Source organism: Thamnophis elegans, chromosome 1, assembly GCF_009769535.1.
Source record: "Thamnophis elegans isolate rThaEle1 chromosome 1, rThaEle1.pri, whole genome shotgun sequence".
Classification (NCBI taxonomy): domain Eukaryota; kingdom Metazoa; phylum Chordata; class Lepidosauria; order Squamata; family Colubridae; genus Thamnophis; species Thamnophis elegans.
This window is the reverse complement of record NC_045541.1, coordinates 99,854,874-99,875,017: the sequence shown is the minus strand read 5'-3', so window position 1 is coordinate 99,875,017 and position 20,144 is coordinate 99,854,874. Positions and strand designations below refer to the sequence as shown.

The 20,144-nt window shown below is 36.5% G+C and overlaps 1 protein-coding gene across 5 annotated transcripts in view; it reads left to right on the top strand.

Moving 5' to 3' along the window:
- Positions 1–19,596, top strand: part of SHANK2 (SH3 and multiple ankyrin repeat domains 2) — a 339,586-nt gene extending 319,990 nt beyond the window's left edge. For all 5 annotated transcript variants that reach the window (XM_032225503.1, XM_032225519.1, XM_032225512.1 and 2 more), the window contains 3 exons: positions 1,964–2,075; positions 2,767–5,176; positions 13,890–19,596. In XM_032225503.1, coding sequence (XP_032081394.1) covers positions 1,964–2,075; positions 2,767–5,176; positions 13,890–14,463 — 3,096 coding nt within the window. In that variant the 3' untranslated portion in view covers positions 14,464–19,596. The remainder of the gene's footprint in view (positions 1–1,963; positions 2,076–2,766; positions 5,177–13,889) is intronic.
- The last annotated feature ends 548 nt before the right edge of the window (positions 19,597–20,144 follow it).

Sequence of the window (20,144 nt, the reverse complement as noted above, 5' to 3'; positions counted from 1 at the left end):
ACGAAGAACCAATTCCAAGTTCTCGTAGGTTTTCTTCAAGACTACGGAATGACCTACAGGTATGGAAGCGTAAAAACCGTTGTGGAGTAAAACTGCTTTGAGACTTCTTTTTGAAGAATCTATAAAAAGACGCCATTGCTCTGAATCATATTGGATTTTAAATTGACCCATCAGACCTTCGACATCGATGCAATAAACCAACTTGTCTTCCTGGACGAAGTAAGGAATAAACTCCTTTTCACGATGTCTGAACCATGAAGATGACACTCCTGACAACAATAAATTTCTGCTTTTCAGCCTTGATCCGAGTAACTCAGTGGCATCTTTGGGAAGATTCAAGTCTCTTACCAAATCATTCATGTCCTCCTGGGAAACAATTTTGGTCTTGTATCATCTTCAAAGTCAGAACTTGATTCGTCATCTGGTTCAGGTATGACTTCACCTTCATCGGAGTTAAGTATCTCTTCCAAGGTAGCAGGGGACTTCAGTACTGGTATATCTGTGCCATGGGGGATGGGATGACTTGCTAAGTGAAGATTGGAATATGAAATGGAATGCTTCCATTTGGAATTAAACCCTTTCACATCTCATGAACAAGTCATCACTATGGTTCTTTTGCTCTTGCCATACCATAGGAATCCCATAACAGAAAGTTTTTTTCTTACCTTTGAACCAGTTTCGGAGGTCCTCAACACACCGTTTGCACACTTTATGAGGCGCCCAAACTTTATCTTGATCTCCAATTTTTAGTTCAAAGTATGCAAAGTATACTTTTTTCACAAAGTCTGTAATATTCTGCTGTTGCTTCAACACTGTATATTCGCCACAGATGAAACAGAAACTGTCTGGCGAATTAATACACTTCCACAGAGCCATAACGTAATGGTTGAAGAATGACGAGCTAACATGAATTGCGATGAAAAAGTGTGAACAGCCTAGAACCAAGAACCTGATGATGATTCATGCACAAATGTGGCATGCAGGAGAGAGCAGCTCTGTGTCTGTAGACGAGACGTCACAGTGCTGGCCACGCCCCTTGCACTGACCTGTGTCTCCTTCCCACTGGATTCTTCAGGAAAGATTAACCCCTTCTACCATTAGAAGCACAGACTTAAAACTTGCTTAGCTTATGTATATGTTGCTGACCATCATATTTACAGTGCTATATTTTTTTTACATAACTCGGACAAACCCTTTAAGGTTTTTTTGGCATTTTATATCTTAAATGCACTTATGTGAATTAATTAATAGTAATTTGGACTTTAAATTTGGTTTAAAACCCATAATATAAAAAAATACCAAAAATTAAAAAAAATGATAAATTTGAAGACAACTTTGCATGTTGTGGCAAATCATGACATCTAGGAGTTTTTTCAATATTTTATTTATTTTCAGCACACCAAAATGCATGGAAATTAGATGAAAATAATCAAACAGCTTTTTAGTCGCAGACCTGTGAATTCAAGTAGCTTTTCCTTCTTCAGACATCGAAAGATTATGCCTCTTTGCACAGTGTGTTTCACTATGAAAGAAGAATTGGAGGGAATTTGTTCCTCACTTTTTTTCTGAATTAAAAAAAAGTGATTTGGCTCTTCATACATGGATTGAAAGAAATTATTGTTTATTTTTCCTTCTATGCACCATAAAGGTTTATACAAGGGTAGAACATTCCAGAAGGATGAAATTTTTGGAGCCTAAGTAGCAAGGCTTTGCATGATCAACTTTTCCTCACTGACACTTTGTCCGTGACCTCATTCAGCAACTAAAGAATAGCATGAGGACAATCTAGCCATTGGGGAAAATTCAACTACTCACTCACGTAATAGGTCAGCAGGATGGGGAGATGATGGACTCAACAAAGCAAAACACAGAAGAAATATAGATTGTTTCGTGTAAAATAAATGCTAAATATCAAAGCACAACTCTAAATATTGTATTTTAAACTTTTTAACATTTTTTCTAGTCTATGTATGAAAGACAAGGGATTGCTGTGATGCCACCAACAGTACCCGGAAGTCCTCAAGGCCCATTTCTGGGTGTGCCACGAGGTACAGTAAGAAGACAAAAATCAATAGGTAAGATATTATATGCACATCAGTTACATGAGAATATCAATTTATTATTATGTTTGTCTTTAACCCTGACTGAATATTAGCTGGAACTAATATTTTTTTTTAAATATCATAATGGATTGTGATGATTAGAACTTTAGTTAATACAATGAAAGAACTAGTTTTTGGTGTTTTGCTGAAAAATGTTATGCAATCCTATGCAACTTCGTTTTCTGATTAATAGTTAACTTCTAAGTTTCCAGCATGAAATTAAGAATCTCATTCATCATTTAGCAGCCTTAATGCATCGGTCCTTATAATATTTGGATAAACATTTCACAGTTCCTCTAAATTATGCTTTTTGTCATGCATTATGAATTATTTTGTTTTCTTTCATGCAGAGCAACCTGTTCCTTAATGGCTGCAGGGCATAAATACATGTTTTTTTAAGTGCTTCATTTTCTTTTTAATTTTGCATGATCTCTTTTTATGCATGCTTTAGAAAAAGAACAACTGTCTGCAGGAATTTACAAGGTTCAGTACACAAAAGATAAATTAAAAGTCCCTGTATCAAGTTCTAGTACAGAGAAATACTACAATAGACATATTATAAAAGTATATGATGAACAGTATAAATAATATTACATTTATTTTATATATGATTATGTTGGATTGAAAAGAAATGACAATTTAAATATTATGTCTTTGTTTAAAGGGGTAACAGAAGAAGAGCGGCAATTTTTGGCTCCTCCCATGCTCAAATTTACTAGAAGTCTATCAATGCCAGATACTTCAGAAGATATTCCCCCTCCACCACAGTCTTTACCTCCATCACCACCACCTCCTTCTCCTTCTCTTTACAATTCTCCCAAATCTCCAGTATCTAGAATGTATGGCACAATTAAGCCTGCTTTTAATCAGAATCCAGGTTCAAAGATAGCTATTTCAGGTAGATCTGAAAACATGGGGACTGTGATCAGAGGCAAAGGCTTATATTACCGGAGAGAAATGGACCGTTATTCTCTAGATTCTGAGGACTTATACAGCAGAAATGCCGCAACTCAGGCCAACTTCAGAAACAAGAGAGGTCAAATGCCAGAGAATCCTTACTCAGAAGTTGGAAAAATAGCCAGCAAAGCGATGTATATTCCAGCCAAACCAGCCCGACGGAAGGGAATGCTAGTGAAACAGTCTAATGTTGAGGACAGCCCAGAAAAAACTTGCTCCATTCCTATTCCAACCATTATTGTGAAAGAGCCATCTACCAGCAGCAGTGGGAAAAGCAGTCAAGGAAGCAGCATGGAAATCGACCCCCAGGCTTCAGAGCAACCAGGACAGCTGCGACCCGAAGACAACTTGACGGTCAGTAGCCCCTTTGCAGCTGCCATTGCTGGAGCAGTGAGGGATCGGGAGAAAAGATTAGAAGCCAGGCGCAATTCTCCAGCTTTCCTTTCCACCGATTTGGGAGATGAGGATGTTGGATTAACCCCTCCAACTCCACGTATGAGACAGTCTAAGTTTAGCGATGAGGGGCTCTTTGGCAACGAAGAGGGCTTCCGGCAGCTTGTGTCGCCATCTCCTATCCCAGCACCTAGAGAGACTGAAAATATTTTCAATGGCAGCGAATCAAATAACCAAAACGACACAAGGACACCAAACTCTTCAGTCCAAACCACAACGAGTTCTGAAAACAGTGCATTGACAACCTCAAATGCTGGTTTAGATAATTATGTTCATCCCCTGACAGGGAAAATACTGGACCCCAATTCCCCTTTAGCCCTTGCCCTCTGTGCCAGGGACAGAGCCATGAAAGAGCAAAGCCAGCCGATTCCAGGGAAAGGAGACTCCAGCAAAGCAGATCTTAACAAACCTCTTTACATCGATACAAAGATGAAGCCCAACACTGAAGCTCCATTCCCAGCAACAGCTACCATTGCTAGGCAAAATACACGTGGCCTGCTAAGGCGCCAGGAGACGGAGAATAAATATGAGACGGATGCAGCAAAAGAAAGAAGGTCTGAGGAGAAAAAGAACATGCTAATCAATATTGTGGATACCTCGCAACAAAAGTCAGCCGGTCTGCTCATGGTTCATACGGTGGACATAGCACAAGCCAGCGATAACCCTGAAAAAGAAGAGAAAAGTGCCGAGGTGGAGGTGAACGTTGAAAAGCCTCCGTCAGAGATGCAGGAAGAGACAGAAGCAGAAGAAAGTGGATTGGATGACCCCGGCCTGCTTCCGCCACCATCCCCGGCCTGCAAAACAATTGTAGCTGTTAGCTCCATCGATGATCCGATCATTTTGCCATTCCGTATTCCTCCTCCCCCTTTAGCTTCAGTTGATCTTGATGAAGACTTTATCTTTACTGAGCCATTACCCCCTCCTTTAGAGTTTGCTAACAGTTTTGATATTCCTGATGACAACTCAGTCCCAGCCTCTATCTCGGCCTTAACAGACTTGGTCAAACAGAGAAAAAACGGAACTCCGCTTGCTTCATTTAACCCTCTCCAGCCCTCAGATTCATTAGACGGTAAGAAATCGGGGGGTCTTTCAAACTGTTTGCCTCCCTCATTTTTGCCACCCCCTGAAAACTTTGATAATGTCCCTGACTCTGGGATTGAAGAGGTGGACAGTCGAAGTAGTAGTGACCATCAACTAGAGACAACCAGCACTATCTCAACTGTGTCCAGCATCTCTACCTTGTCCTCTGAAGGTGGTGAGAACTTGGATACTTGTACAGTCTATGCAGATGGGCAAACATTTCTGGTGGACAAACCCCCAGTACCTCCTAAGCCAAAAATGAAGCCCATAATCCACAAAAGCAATGCACTTTATAAAGACACGCTTATTGAAGAAACTGTGGATAGTTTTGTTATTCCTCCTCCAGCCCCGCCTCCTCCTCCAATCAGCGCACAGCCCAGTATGGCTACAGTTGTACAGCAAAGGACCTCTAAGCTCTGGGGTGATGTCACAGAAATTAAAAGCCCAGCTCTCTCAGGCCCAAAGGCAAATGTTATTAGTGAACTGAACTCAATACTGCAGCAAATGAACAGAGAAAAATCCTCAAAGCCAGGAGAAGGATTGGAGTCCCCTCCAGGGACAAAAGTTGCCAGTCTTAGTACAAGGTAAATGCAACTCCCACGTTTTTAAAACATTTCTATTGCTTGCCAGTTTGAACTTATCTTGCTTTTGCTGCACACTGAGATGTAATTGTACTAGATTATATGTAAATATAATAATTCCAATATGCTCTCTTTTTCCATTCATATCTATTGAAACATTAAATGCATAAGCTAGCCTTTCCCTTATGAACATAGATACGGTGCATTCAGAAAGTATTCAAACCCCCTTTGCTTCAACTTTGTTATGCTAAAGCCTGATTCTACAGTTCTTGAAATTCATTTTTTTCCTCATTTATCTCCACTCAGTACCTCATAATGACAAAGTGAAAATGGAATTTTAGAAATGTCTGTAAACATTAAAAAGAAAAGAACTGAAATATCACATTGGCTTCAAACCCTTCACTCAGTACTTCGTTAAAGCACCTTTGGCAGCAATTAGAGCAGAGGTGTCAAACTGCCGGACCACAGGTCAGATGTGTCACGTGCAGGCCACAGCCACCCCAGCTCTGTGAAAGGAAAAAAAAAGTTGTAATACGTCACATGACAGCAACGTGATGCTGTGAGTTTGACACCTGTGAATTAGAGCCTCAAGTTTTTTGAGATATGACATGACAAGCTTTGACCTCATGGCTTTTGCTCTGCTACAGTATGCATTGTCAGCTGTGAGGCCTTCTATAGGAAGGTGTGTGCCTTTTCAAATCATGTCCAATCAATTTAATTTACCACAGGTTGACTCCAATCAAGGTGTAGAAACATAGCAGCAATGATCAAGAGAAATGGGAGGCACCTGAGCTAAATTTCAAGTGTTGTTGCAAAAGGTCTGAATATTTATGCCAATGTGATATTTCAGTTTTTTTCTTTTTCATAAATTTTCAAGTTCACATTCATGTGTTTAAGCCGGTTGTACCACAAAACCGCGGACGACAAAATCGCGGTCGACGAAAGCGCGTCTGTGACGTCATCACAGCGCGACGAAAAAGATCGAAAAATGTAAAAATAAAGCTAAAACCTTCCCCTAACCCCCCCAAACCTAACCCTAAACCTAACCCTAAACCTAACCCTTAACCTAACCCTAAACCTAACCCTAAACGTAACCCTTAACATAACGAAAAACCTAACGCTAACCCTTAACCTAACGCTAAACGTAACGCTAACGCTCTAACCCTAACCCTAACCCTTAACCTAACCCTTACCTTTATGTGAATCGGCTTGGTGTAATTTAATTTTTATTTCAATTTTTCGATCTTTTTCATCGCGTTGTGATGACGTCACATACGCGATTTCGTCGACCGTGCTTTTGTGGAACGCGCTTTTGACGGGTCACGGTTTAAGCCACATCGGGAAATATTGCATAAAGATAATAATTTCTTAGTTGCTAGTATATTAAGTACAATGTTAAAAAAATCAAAATATTGGTGATTTATTAAAACATAATCATTGTTTACTTTATCCCGAACATCCTTGATAATGATAATAACATCTTTTGCTGTTTCAATCAAGAAGCCAATAATTTACTACAACCTTCTCATTCTGAATTCTCTGCTTTATACAGTTTAGTATATATTCAATACTAACTATAGAAAGGGATTTGAGTTCCTGTTTAAATGACATAAATCCTTGTATAATTATTGTGTAGGTTGTTTTATATGTACTGAAAAGTGCCTTAGTGTTTCTGTTCATCTGTTTTATAAAAATGGTTATTTTAATAATGATGTATCTAAATGTCATCTTGAATAATTACAATTGCTTTTCTTAAAGTAATTGACAAAATTTCTACCACATGAACAATTATTGCAGTAGAGCTAATACAGCTTTTATCTATCCCTTCAACTAAATATTTATATATAAAAAATAATCAAGTCAGGAAGAAATATGGCATGAAGTTGGGGGGGGGGTATATGTTTGCTGCAAAGAATTTGAGTCACATATATCTACCAAACTAAACTGTAATATATAAGCTTGTAATGCTTTTAATGTACAAAAGTTATATCTATCTGGAACAAGCTAATGAAATATCTAAAACCTGATAAAATCTTCAGACACAGCTATCTGATTCACAGACAAATTAAAAGTTATTCAAAACACATGACTAGGGTGACAGTCTACTTTTAGGGACAAATTTGCACCCTGGTGGAATATAGCTATCCAGTGCTGATGCTGGACAGTCACTAAAACTTTGGTGGCAAGGACAGTTCTTTAACACTTACCTGATTAATGGCTTACCTGGTGGCATAGTCTTATCCCAAGATAAAACAGCGTTAGTGTTTGCTGCCTGTGCTGAAACATTTTGAAATATACTTTCTTAAAACATATTTTTATATTGCTTGCATTCTAGTAACTCTTTCCACCTTGGCAGCCACATATCTAACAAATAATTAACTAAATAGTGAATAATTTTACGATTAGAAGTTTGCCTAGTCTTCTACTATCTTCACTGCATTCTTTGACCAGTGATAGGACACTATTTTGACTATCTTGCCTCAGTTATATTTGACATCAACCATTAACTGAGCAAGCTGTTAAGATGGCGTAGGGCTCACTTTGTGGAATGCATATCACTAGGGTTGAACCAAGCCCTCTCTTCTTTACAGTTTAGAAAGGAACTCAAACTCATATTTTTCCTTTTAATATTTCTGTTTTAGTGTTTCTATTTCATATCTGTTACATTTTAATGTTCTTTTTATATGCCTTTGCTGAAAGCAACCCAATGCCATCGATAATTTTTGACATATAGTTGTCTATGTAAATAATAGGAACCTGTGATGAAAATGGGTTTTAAGAAATATTGAGTGAGGTATACATGCTGTATATATAGCACTGGAGAAATGAAAGCAATTTGAATCAAAGGAATAGGAGGAATGTACGGAATAGCAGAAAGGAAATTAACTGTTTAAGGATGACAAAAGAGCAGAGAGATCGTTGACAAGAGAACTGAAAGCCATGCAGTTAATGGGAATAGAGCTCTTCCAAAACTGGTACATGACAGATTTATTGAGATTACAGGTTCTCAATTCCTAGGTAGTGTGTCCACTAGAAAGGTAATTTGCATGAAGAGATAAATAGCAGAAGATAGCAGTTAATACATGGCATGTTTAATATTCTCTTCTGAATAAAATCTCTGAAAGACCATGAGTATCTGGTCTCCGGTATTCTTAACTACTCACACTCACCTGTGTGTGAGTTGGGTGGCCATATAAACTTGTTAAATAAATAAAGCCCATTTTATAAGTAAAATTTCCCTTGACATTTAAAACTTAAAAGGCAAGTAGCTAGGAATATTTAATATTACGAGTCTGGTGGCACAGTGGTTAGTATGCAGTACTGCAGGCTAATTCTGCTGACTGCTGGGTGCTAACAGTTCGGCAGTTCAATCCTCACCAGCTCAAGGTTGACTCAGCCTTCCATCTTTTTGAAGTCAGTAAAATGAATACCCAATTTTTTTTTTGGGGGGGGGTATAGGCTGACTCTGTAAACCTCTTGGAGAGGGCTGTAAAGTACTGTGAAGCAGTATATAAATCTAAGCAACAAGTGATAAGTACCCAGGGTTGACCATGTCAGGCAGATCTTCTGCTCACTTTCCTGCTAATTAAAGATGTTGGCTAGAACTACCTGAGAACAGTTCTCAGTTTTTTCTAGTTGTAGAATGTGGGTGGCTATGGGTGGCAAGTGTTTAATTCTCCCATGAGGCTTTTGGGGTATGAGATAGTGTAACTACACTAAGAGCAATGTGAAGAATTAGAAAGCAGATCTAGCCATAGATTTTGGGGCAATTGGTATCCCAGCTTATAGCACCAAGGAGAAGGCACAGTGCTGAAGTCAAAAAGTTCACTGGAATTGTCTATTAAAGACCAAAACCTGATGCTATAACTATTATTATTGATGTAATAATCATGACCGATATTGTATTGGTGTAGTGACTGCTACTCTACCTTAGTGCAGATGCAGATTGTGCAACTATATTAAATTGAACTGAATTGAATTGAACTTTATTTCGCCAAGTGTTATTCAACACACAAGGAATTTGTCTCCAGTACATATTGTTAATATAAATAAAATTTAGAATAAGTTTGCATTTTATAGATAGAACTCATTTCTAGATAATCTCATAGACTGTTAGTGGGCGTCACTGTGATTCACTGGAACTTATTTTGAATTTGTTGCAAAGGACTTCAGCTGTAGTCTTCTCAGAAGGTAATTCCATTGGTAATTAAATCTCTTGCCTGGAAAAAGAAAGAAAAGACCTCAATTTAAGTGACATTGATTGCACTTAGTATGCCATCTGCTGTCTGATAATCCTGTTCTTGCTGTTTTTCTCTTCCTTGATCATTTCATCTCCAATAGCTTGATTTAGTGAATAAAGTTCACAGGTTTTCACATCTTTCATTGCATTTAATGGAAGTTTCATGTGAGAATTTAGATGGAATTTGCTTTTAAATTGATAATGATCTGGGAAAGAATTATTGGTATTTTTACATAGCTTTATAGTCTTCTTACAGCTTCTGGCATGAATGATTCTGACAGGTGTTTCATAAAGCAACCTTTCACATCCAATGTTTGAGGCAGCAAGGGTGGCATTCCTTCATGGCTTGGTGTTGCTAGATCAGAGAAAACTTGGAAAGACTTCCAAGCAGCATCACTGAACATTTGAGAGGAACAGTCTCCTTGATGTACGAACTGTCTACATGCCCATGGAATTATTTGCCTGATCCTTGTGCCTGTGTTTATTTGCTGCTGTAGTAATAGCAATAGCACTTAGACGTATGTACTGCTTCTTAGTGCTTTACAGCCCTCTCGAAGTAATTTACAGAGTTAGCATATTTCCCCCGACAATCTGGGTCCTCATTTTACCAACCTCGGAAGGATGGACAGGTGAATCAACCTTGAGCCTGGTGAGATTCGAACTGCCAAATTTCAGGCAGCCAGCAGTCAGCAGAAGTAGCCTGCAGTTCTGGATTCTAACCACTGCACCACTAGGGCTCTTAAAAGACTTTCTTAGAAGAAAGTCCAGCAAACCTTAAAAAAACTGTATCACATAGTAGAAAGAACAAGAACTCAGGAGAAATTTCCTGACGGAACAATTAATCAGTGGAACAACTTGCCTCCAGATGTTATGAATGATCCAACACTGGAAGTTTTTAAGTAGAGATTGAATAACCATTTGTCTGAAATGGTATAGGGTTTCCTGCCTGAGCAGAGGGTTGAACTAGAAGACCTCCAAGGTCCCTTTCAATTCTGTTACTTTCTTCTAGACTATTCTAATGTATGTCTTTGGCTGATACTGAAGATGGCTTCTGGTTTACATCCTTCCCTATTTACAAATCTGCTTTTTGCACTTGAGAAAAATAACAGTAAAATCTGTCAGAATCTATGTTAATGAATCCATTTAATTAATATGAAATATTATTGCAGCTGACAAAAATGTCTCATCTCAGAGGAACAAATTATAGCAAATGACTATAACTACTCAGATGCTGCTTCTGTGTTGCGGTTGAGATTCTATTTACTCAGCATTTCACTCTAATGATTATAAGGCTCATAAGCTACTCAGAAATCTCTATGGCAGTGTTGGCAAACCTTTTTCGCACCAAGTGCCAAAACGGGAGTGCGTGTACGTGCGCCAAGAAACTGAGCTTCCAGTTTCTGGTGCGCTGGTCTTCACATGTGCATGCGTGTCAGAAACCAGAAGACCAGGTGACCGACACACATGTGCACATCGGAAACTGGAAGTTCAGCTTCCCGGTGCACGCATGCATGCTTGGGAACTGTTCTTCCAGTTTCCAGCGCTCCCGCATGTGCAGAGACTTGCTGGCTGGCATGCATGTGCATGCCGGAAACCAGAAGAGCAACAGGAGATGGCTGGCGTTCCTAGAGAGATGGTTCTGTGTGCCACTTCTGGCACACGTGCCATAGGTTCGCCATCACAGCTCTATGGTTTAAAAATTTTAGTTATCTGAGTAGGTAGCAGAATAAGAAAGTTAGAAGGGATATTGGATGATTTCTAGTCCAACTTCCTGCTCAAGTAGGAGACCCTGTACCATTCCAGACAAGTGACTGTCCAGTCTCTTCTTAAAAGCCTCCAGTGATGGAGCACCCACAATTGCTGAAGGCAAGCTGTTCCAATTGTTAATTATCCTCACTGTTAGGAAATTTCTCCTACGTTCTAGGTTGCTTCTCTCCTTGATTATTTTCCATCCATTGTTTCTTGTCTTGCCATCTAATGCTTTGGATCATAGGTTGACACCCTCTTCTTTATTGGAACACCTCTATCATATCATCCCTAGTCCTTCTTTTCATTAGACTAGACATCCCAATTCCTTTAACCGTTCTTTGTATGTTTCAGCCTCTAGCCCCTCTAATCATCGTTGTTGCTCTTTTCTGCATTCTTTCCAAAGTCTAAATATGTTTTTAATAATGTGGTAACCAAAACTGGATGCAGCATTCTAAGTATGGTCTTACTAAGGCTTTATAAAGTAGTAATAACACTTCATGTAACCTTGATTCTATCCTTTTGTTAATGCAACGTAGGATTACATTGGCTTTTTTGGCTGCTGTTGCACACTGCTAACTCATATTTAAGTGATTGTCTACTAGGATTCCTAAATTCCTCTCACAGTTATTGGTTGTATTAATTCCATGACCATATAATATTTATTTTCTATTGTTTTAAGTGCTTTTAATTTATTTTTATGTTTCATGATGTACACCGCCCAAAGTCATGTTGAGATGGGTGGCTGTGACTGTAGAAATCAAATAAATAAATACAGTTTTTCATCTTTATTAAACATTTGACCAAAGATTCAGATTCACTTATAGCAAATGGTGATCACATGATCACAATCTACTATGATGGTTGCAAACACTGTCAGTTGCAAAGTGCCCAAAATTTGATCATGTGATCACAGGGATTCTGTGATAGTGATAAGTGCAAGAACCAGTCATCAAGTTATTTTTTCAGCACCGTTGTAACTTTGGGTAGTCCTTAAACAAGGTGAGGACTATTTATATTTTATAAAAAAAATAATTTATATAAATTTAAAATTTTATAAAATATGAATATTTATTAAAAATATTTATATTTTCTTGCTATAGTTTTGTTTATAATAATTTGTAATTATTTTATCTCTTTTCCTTGCTGCATCATTGGGTTTATTTATATTTACAGAATACAAGCAATACATCACTACAAGCCATCTTTTACATTTATTTATAAATGCAGCCAGTTGGGCATCACATCTCCTTACTTGCTCCCTAGTCAGTGTTGGATCACTTGCTAAGCTTATTTTCATGCAAGCTTTACTTCCACTGTCTCCTGGTCTCATTGTATTCATCAGTGTTCATTTCCAACTATTTCATGGTTCAAACCTATTCACATATCATACTCAGGAAATATGCAAAACATGTTCTCAATGATTGTTGAATTAAATATGCAGCCCAACATAAATCTCCCTTGAACTTCCCAAATTTTTCTCAATTTTGCCTCTGGTGTCCTTTTAGTGAGAATTTTGCCAAGCACCTTCCTAGAGACAGCTAACCACTTAATCCCACTGTTGTTTTTGCATTCAATCTTGTTATCTTTCCCTTTAAATGGAGAGCAGAACTACATTTTGTTAAATTTTAGTAACAGCATTCTGTTAAATATTAAACAAGATGCTAGTTCTTCCACAAGAAAATGATATATTTTTAGGTCCCTTTGGTTATGCCAATTATATCTTACCATTTCCCAGTATTCTTATAATATTTATGTGTTCCTTTTAATTGGTGTTTTTCTTGGATGTTAACATTTCTAGGTATATTTGAATTACTGTTCAAAGTATGTAGCATTCCCATGTACATTTTAAAAATAGTCTTTAGGAAATTCCTTCACTTCAGTGTCATCTCAAATTATATCACTTTTTTTTAAAAAAAAAAAAGTTTCCATTTGCCCTGTTAGAGGCTTTTGATTTAGACCTCTTCTCAACCTCTTTCAAAGCAATTTTTAAATTTCCTTCAAATCACCTATGGTGTATGTTTTACTAACTTAAGGTTTCAAACTCAACTGTTTTCTCTGCTTCATATCCAGAATGTTCAACTGGTATTAAATATTAGAATTTTCTTTCTAAAAACATGCCAATGCTTTTCTGCAATATTTCAAGCTATATATAAATTTACTGCTATTCTGTCTGTTTTACAAAACTTGTGGCATATCTTTTATAATTACTTAATTTGTATCTTACTGTAATCTCTTATATATATTGCAAGTTCCTTCCTACAACACATGTGCAGTAAACAAAAATTACATTAGAATAACAAAAGTGACATTTAATTTAGGTGATTGTGTCATATTGTTCGGTTTCTGAAGAACCTCTAAACCAGGGGTGTCAAACTGGTGTCCTGTGGGCCAGATGCGTCATGCACATGCCACACCCATCCCAGCTCTGCAAATGAGAAAAACATCATGAAACATCATGTGATGGCAACGTGGCGCAGCAAGTGACACCCATGCTCTAAACGCCTGATTCTGTTTGACAAGCATTTAATGGCCAGATAACTGAGGATGTTAATAGTATATTTAAGATAATAGCCTTTAGTTTTTAAAACTTTTAGAAGTTCATGAAATTGATACTGTTGTTTTTATAAAGTTGTATGTACTTATAATGTGAGTATATTACTTTTAATATGAAATAGTATAAGGAGAGTAATGACTTTAAAAAAAGTTTTTCAATCATTTTTATTTCAGGAGCACAGAGGTCATGAGCACAGTCTCAGGTACTCGGAGTTCAACCATCACTTTTACCGTTCGGCCTGGAACTAGCCAGCCCATCACACTTCAGAGCAGAGTCCCAGACTATGATAGCAGGACATCAGGAGCCAGACATGCTCCAAGCCCAGTGGTTTCACCAACAGAGATAAGTAAAGACATCCTGCCTGCTCCTCTGACTGCTGCTGTTCCAGCTGCATCTCCTTCTCCGACTCCTTCTGATGTTTATAGCCTACCCAGCCAGCCTCCTTCCGGAGACCTCTTTGCTTTGAATACAGGGCGCAGCAGGTCTCCTTCTCCCTCAATATTGCAACAGCCAATCTCAAATAAGCCTTTTACAACTAAACCTGTCCACCTGTGGACTAAACCAGATGTGGCAGATTGGTTGGAAAGTTTAAACTTAGGTGAACATAAAGAGACCTTTATGGATAATGAAATAGATGGCACTCACTTACCAAACCTTCAGAAGGAAGACTTGATAGACCTTGGAGTGACTAGGGTTGGTCACAGAATGAACATAGAAAGAGCCTTGAAACAACTATTGGACAGATAAGAATGGTTGGTCTTGCCTCACAAACCTTTGTTATAAATAGAGATAGGCTGGTATCAAAACACCCCAAATGCCTTGGCTCCCCAAGAGTAGCACCAAATTAAAAAGCATCCATTAGATTGCAAACTTATGTCCAAAATCAATTCCATGTCAATCCACATTAATGGGACCAAATATTTTAAGAATGGATGGGGAAATAAGAGAGAAGAATGGAAATAATTGTGAACTTTAAAAAAAACCAAATTTGTAAGCTCCAACCATATTGATATTATCTCAAACGTTTATACTTTAATTGCTGGTACACACACAACTACTCCTTTTTCAATCTATGGATTGGTTTTTCTGTTAGAAATGCCCTTCTGCTTTAAAAATAACATGTCACCTCTTTTTGATTAAAACCCACAGGTATTTCTCCATGTACTAGAACATGTATTGTCCAGCTCTTTTTACAATCTGCTTTCATATGACTAATATTTCATATGATTGTTGGACTCAGTCCCATTGTTGTGGTCAGACAATTTCTTCTTTCAGTTTTTCTAAACTGATTCTTGGTTAGTTCTGCCATTTAATTTTTCTGCTAACATTCACTTTTTTCATAATGTATTTACTGATTTTTGAAAAACTTCTATACATTCAAAGCATTGCCAGAATGTTTTTAAAAATGTCAGATGTTTTTGGCTAATTATTATGTTGATTTCTTTGGAAGTGAAATTAGTTTTTGTCATCCAGTGTAATTCTGTTATTTGACTTTTAAGATTTTATTTTTCCATTTATGTTTAGTGCCTTTCCAAATTTGCCGGATAGTTATTAGGCATGCTTTTTATTTTTTATTTATAATGCAGTATAATGTGTGAAAGCTATGTAAGAGATCTTAGCTGCCTAAAATAAAAGTAAAAATATTTGTAAGAAATTGGAATTGAAGATATCTGTGCATAGAAAGATGGTAGTTCAATTAAGATCTTTCCCACATTTCTTTGTGATTGACTGGGATAATAGGTAAGTAATTCAGGGTTATATTTTCAAAATACCAATCATTCGTCAAGCCTGTTTTAATTTCTCTCATATAGAATTGAGTTGTTTGGACAATATTGCACAAGACTTTTCTTTGAGATGGAAACAGGTATCAGGATTACGGTAGATGTCTTCTCTTTTTACAAGCGCATCAGCAAGTGTGGGTTTTTTTTGGGGGGGGGGGAGTGATGTTTGGCTTCCCAAAAAGAGTTAAGTTCTAGTTTTTAAAGAACTGTGTTTTACATAAAGGTTACTTTTGCTGGATCAAAGTGATCACGTGTGATAGTGGATTTTATTACCATTGTGATCCCCCTAGTATCATAGAAAGAATAGTGAATTTTCCTTCTGCAATTTTGTATGTGGATGCACAAATCAATGCACAAGCTGCAGTCAACAGTAACTGCATAGAGGTGGCTTCTTCACCTTCAAGAAGGTCTTTGGATCTTTGACCTGCTTATTCTTTCCTGCTTAAGAAAACCAGCTGTTGATGAATCTGCGTGGCACAAACTTGTTTACTTATGGAAATGGATTTAAATCTTTAGTGCTTTATTGTATTAGGAAAATGTTGCCTGGCATCTATAAGAAATATGAAATGAAAATATCAATAACAGTACATGTTACAGAAGTAGTTTTATGAAAACAGTAGGTACCTATTATATATGCAAGGGACAATTTTTCTAAAAAAAATGAGATCAAGGGTTTTGTCCTAATAATAATGTTTTGCTTAACATTAAACTACAGGATTGTTCTGTGCTTCCTTTCCATACAAACTGCTGTGTTTTAGGAGAACCCACTTAGCTTGCAAATTAAAAACAAGAGAAGGTTGAGAGAAAATCACATTCAGAACTGTTTCCCAAAAAAAATTGAGTGGATTTTTAAAAGCATGGTCTTTTGGCAGACATGTATATTTTCAGATTTGGTGGCTTCTATGAAATTTAGAATACTCTCTTCCCACCATAAATAATCCACATTAACAATGTTGTTGGTTCACAGTGTCATGAATAATTTAGCCTGTACGTGTGAGGTTGCTTAATAATTTAATTGGAAGGCATCTCAGTTCATTTTTTAATATGTCCCAGCCTATCTCTAATTATAATTTTATTTTCTCATAACTGAATGTCTAATTTGGGGCCCGCAACAGCCCTAGGATTAGTACATGAAGTTCAGCAATTTCAATACCTTTCTTTACTGAAAGTTTAAATAGCTGTACAGATAGTTTATAAGCACAATATTTTAAGAATATAAGTGGCTGGTCTACTGGGCAGCCTTTGTGCCACTTCAGTGCTAGAAATTAAAAAAAAAACTTTTGTGGTTTACTACTATTTCTGTGGAATAAGTATTAAGTCTTGACCTTTTTAAATCAATATCATTTGGATGCATCTGAACCAGCAGAGCTGTGTTATATTTTCTATCTTTGCTAAAACTTCTCCAGATGATGTGTCTCCTCAAACATGGTAACAATCAACAATACTTGGGTAATTATTAAAAAGAAAAAAATAGTCAGTCCCTCCTTCCTTCCGCTATCAAAACTGGTTGTTTAAGTTATTGTCACTTAGACCCTTTTCAGATTTCTTTCCACATTTGCATACTCCAAATGGATTTGTAATTAAAATCAAGTTTTAGTGCAAAAACTTTGAAATATTGATACAACGTTGTATCTAGAGGACAATATTCGCATATTTGATAGCAACACAATTTTTCTTTTGATGGGGGCAGGGGCAGAGTGTAAAGTAAGATGATTTTGACATCATTGTCTTCCATTTGGTGATAATGCAGAAATCAGTAAATAAACCATAATACCATGCTCCTTTTTATTTCTTTGAGTGCAGTTGGTGTTACCTCTATAATGTGCCAGAAAATGCATTAGGACAAGTGATACAAGAGAAAAAAAGGGGGAAATTACTTTTAAGCTGCTGTTAATCATAATATTTTACTGTTTAATATATAATGTTTGTTAACAAACTATTGGTGATGGTACCCCCTTTCTTAAAAGGGGTCTCTTGCCCATGTATCTTTTCAGGCACTTAAATAGTGAGTACGATATAATTATTAGAGAAGATTTTAAACATCAAAGAGCTAATGAAATGATTTATTTTTTAAATGATGTTGTATGAGCTAGAGTAATAGGGCCTGTAAGGAATTGCTTTATATCAAGAAAAAACACCTTTGGCAAGCTGAAATAGTCTTTAGCTTTGTTTGATGGCTTTATAATAGAAAGCAATAGTAAAGGATGCAGTATTATCTCCTAGCTGGCATTTTGATCAATACTGAAAATGTCAGGAGCAGATTGGCCCTTTTAATGTTATGCTACTTTGATGGTGCAAAATACAGTGATTAAAGATAATCTTGTTATAATATTCCAGGTTTTAGGAACAACTTTTGTTTATATACTGTAATTTAATAAATTGCATTTACATGCTTAGTTTCTGTAATATTTGTGTATACAATACCAAAATCACACAAGATGTAAATTGTGTATAACTGCACAGACTCCTTTCCCTAGGTGTCTAGTTTTGATTCATATATTATAAAATGACTAGATGTGACTGTTGATTTACAGAATTTACATATCACAGAAGCTAGCTCTTTGTGGTACCTAAGTTAATAAAAGTGATTTTTTCTGAGTTCCTTTACAAATAAGCATTATCCAGTTGATCTGGCGATGACTCTGTGTATGAGCCTAAAATAATGATAATTTTCTCATTACATCTTTTTTTCTTTTTTTAGAGAGTAATGTTTTTGCTATGGTTTGTGAAACAACTATGTTCACGTTATCTATGTTGCTGTAATTTTTTGTGCTTTAATTCCTCTAATTTCCAACTGATTAAAACAAATCAAGCTCCTGTAACTTGCACTTTCCCTAATCCTTACTATTCTTGTATGGCAACCAAAATTACTGTAAGAAATAAATATCATATTGCACTAAGGTTGTGATTCTGATTACAAAGAGCAAATCCAGTCTGATTTTTTTTATTTCTAAAAAGAGTTGCCAAACTTTCCACTTAACATTAAACTGTTTAAACTTCCTTTTTTTAAAACCTTGTCTGTGATTTCCATGGAATTTAGAATTAAAGTTCTCTGAAATTGATCCAGAATGAATTCCTATTCCAGAATGAGAAATGCATTATAAAGTGTACGATAGAAAACATTTATATATCTTGGACTGATTTGTTTTCTTGTTTTATCAGAAAAATTTTCAGCAGCAGGATTCTGAACTTCTGAAAGGATTATCGTCATTTCAAGTGACCATTAATATAGTGAACTGGTGAAACATTGATTGAAATAAAAGGTTAAAAGGTGTGGGGGGGAGACCTGGATCCAGAATTTTTATTTATTTAAAATGTATTTCATTTATAAGCCTAACTAATAATAATGGATACTACCAATGTATCACCACCAAAGATGGCTCCCTCTGATAGTCATATTCTCTAGTTTGAGAAAGAAAGCATTGCCTAAAAGCTATCAAAATTAACCAATTTGATCAGCTGCCTCTCCGCGTGCAAACATAATATATTTCTTCAAGGTTGAATGGGCCTAATCCCTCTGCCCCTTCTTTGCAATTATCTTTTGACAGATGGGCTTACTTATCTGCGTGAAAGTGTTGTTGTTGTTAAGACTGTACTTGCTGCTAGGATTTTGCAATGAAAGTAAGTTACACATCTGGTTTGTAGGCAATTTAGGTTCTGTTAATACCTAAGCAAGGCTTCAAATTTCTTTCTCACTGTAAAAGCATATTTAATTTTTACAATTATCCAATCTTTTCTCTGGCTCTAAACAGTTTATGTGCTAAATGATCCTGTCAGGAGACCCTTTAGTTGTACCACTTTCCATGAACAGAGGAGCTTTGATTTATTTTGAATTTAACATCCTTTCCAAGTAATTTTCAATACATTTGAATAACTGGAATAACAGACGAGATCTGCATATTTTCTTTCTTGTTAATGTTTAATTTAATTCACTTATCCTTACCACCGAGCGGTATTGTTATCTTTATATAGCTAGAGATATACTTTCACTGGTTTGGTTTTTTTTTTACATATCCACAGCTTCCCTATTCCAAAACCATCAGGACTATGTGTTCTTCAAATTTAATAACTTTCCTGAAATAAACCTGATTTAAACGAATTGTTTCTTCTAGTTCTTCTTTTTCAAGAGGACAAGGCTTACGTCAAGATGGTTCTCAGAAGTGGTGCCTTAAGTTGTATATGGATATAACAGGAAAAACAAACCAAAGTACTCGGTGTAACTCTCTAGTGTTTTGAACTGAACTGTAAGAAATAATGTAACAAAAATGTACTTTTAAATTCAAGGGGCCAATTTAGCATCAGTGCATCATAGTAATAGCACCTTGTTCTTTTTATCAAAGGATTCTATCAGTGAACATCTTTAGAAAAAGGTCCAGATTGTTTCATGTTTGGAAAAAGTTCGATTCAATTCTTTTCAGTATTAAAACAATGATTTGATGAATCATCAAAGCATTTTAAATTCAATAAATTTGTAGGTGTTCACATTAATAAATTATATTTACCACCCTGCAGTGTGCCTAGCCTAATTTGTGTACTTTGATGATAGAAATGCAATAGTTTGTCTGTCATGTGCCAAGCCAGAGATCATTGTTTTTTAAATTTGGTAATTTTGAAATGAGTAGATTTCAACTCCCAGAATTCCCCAAC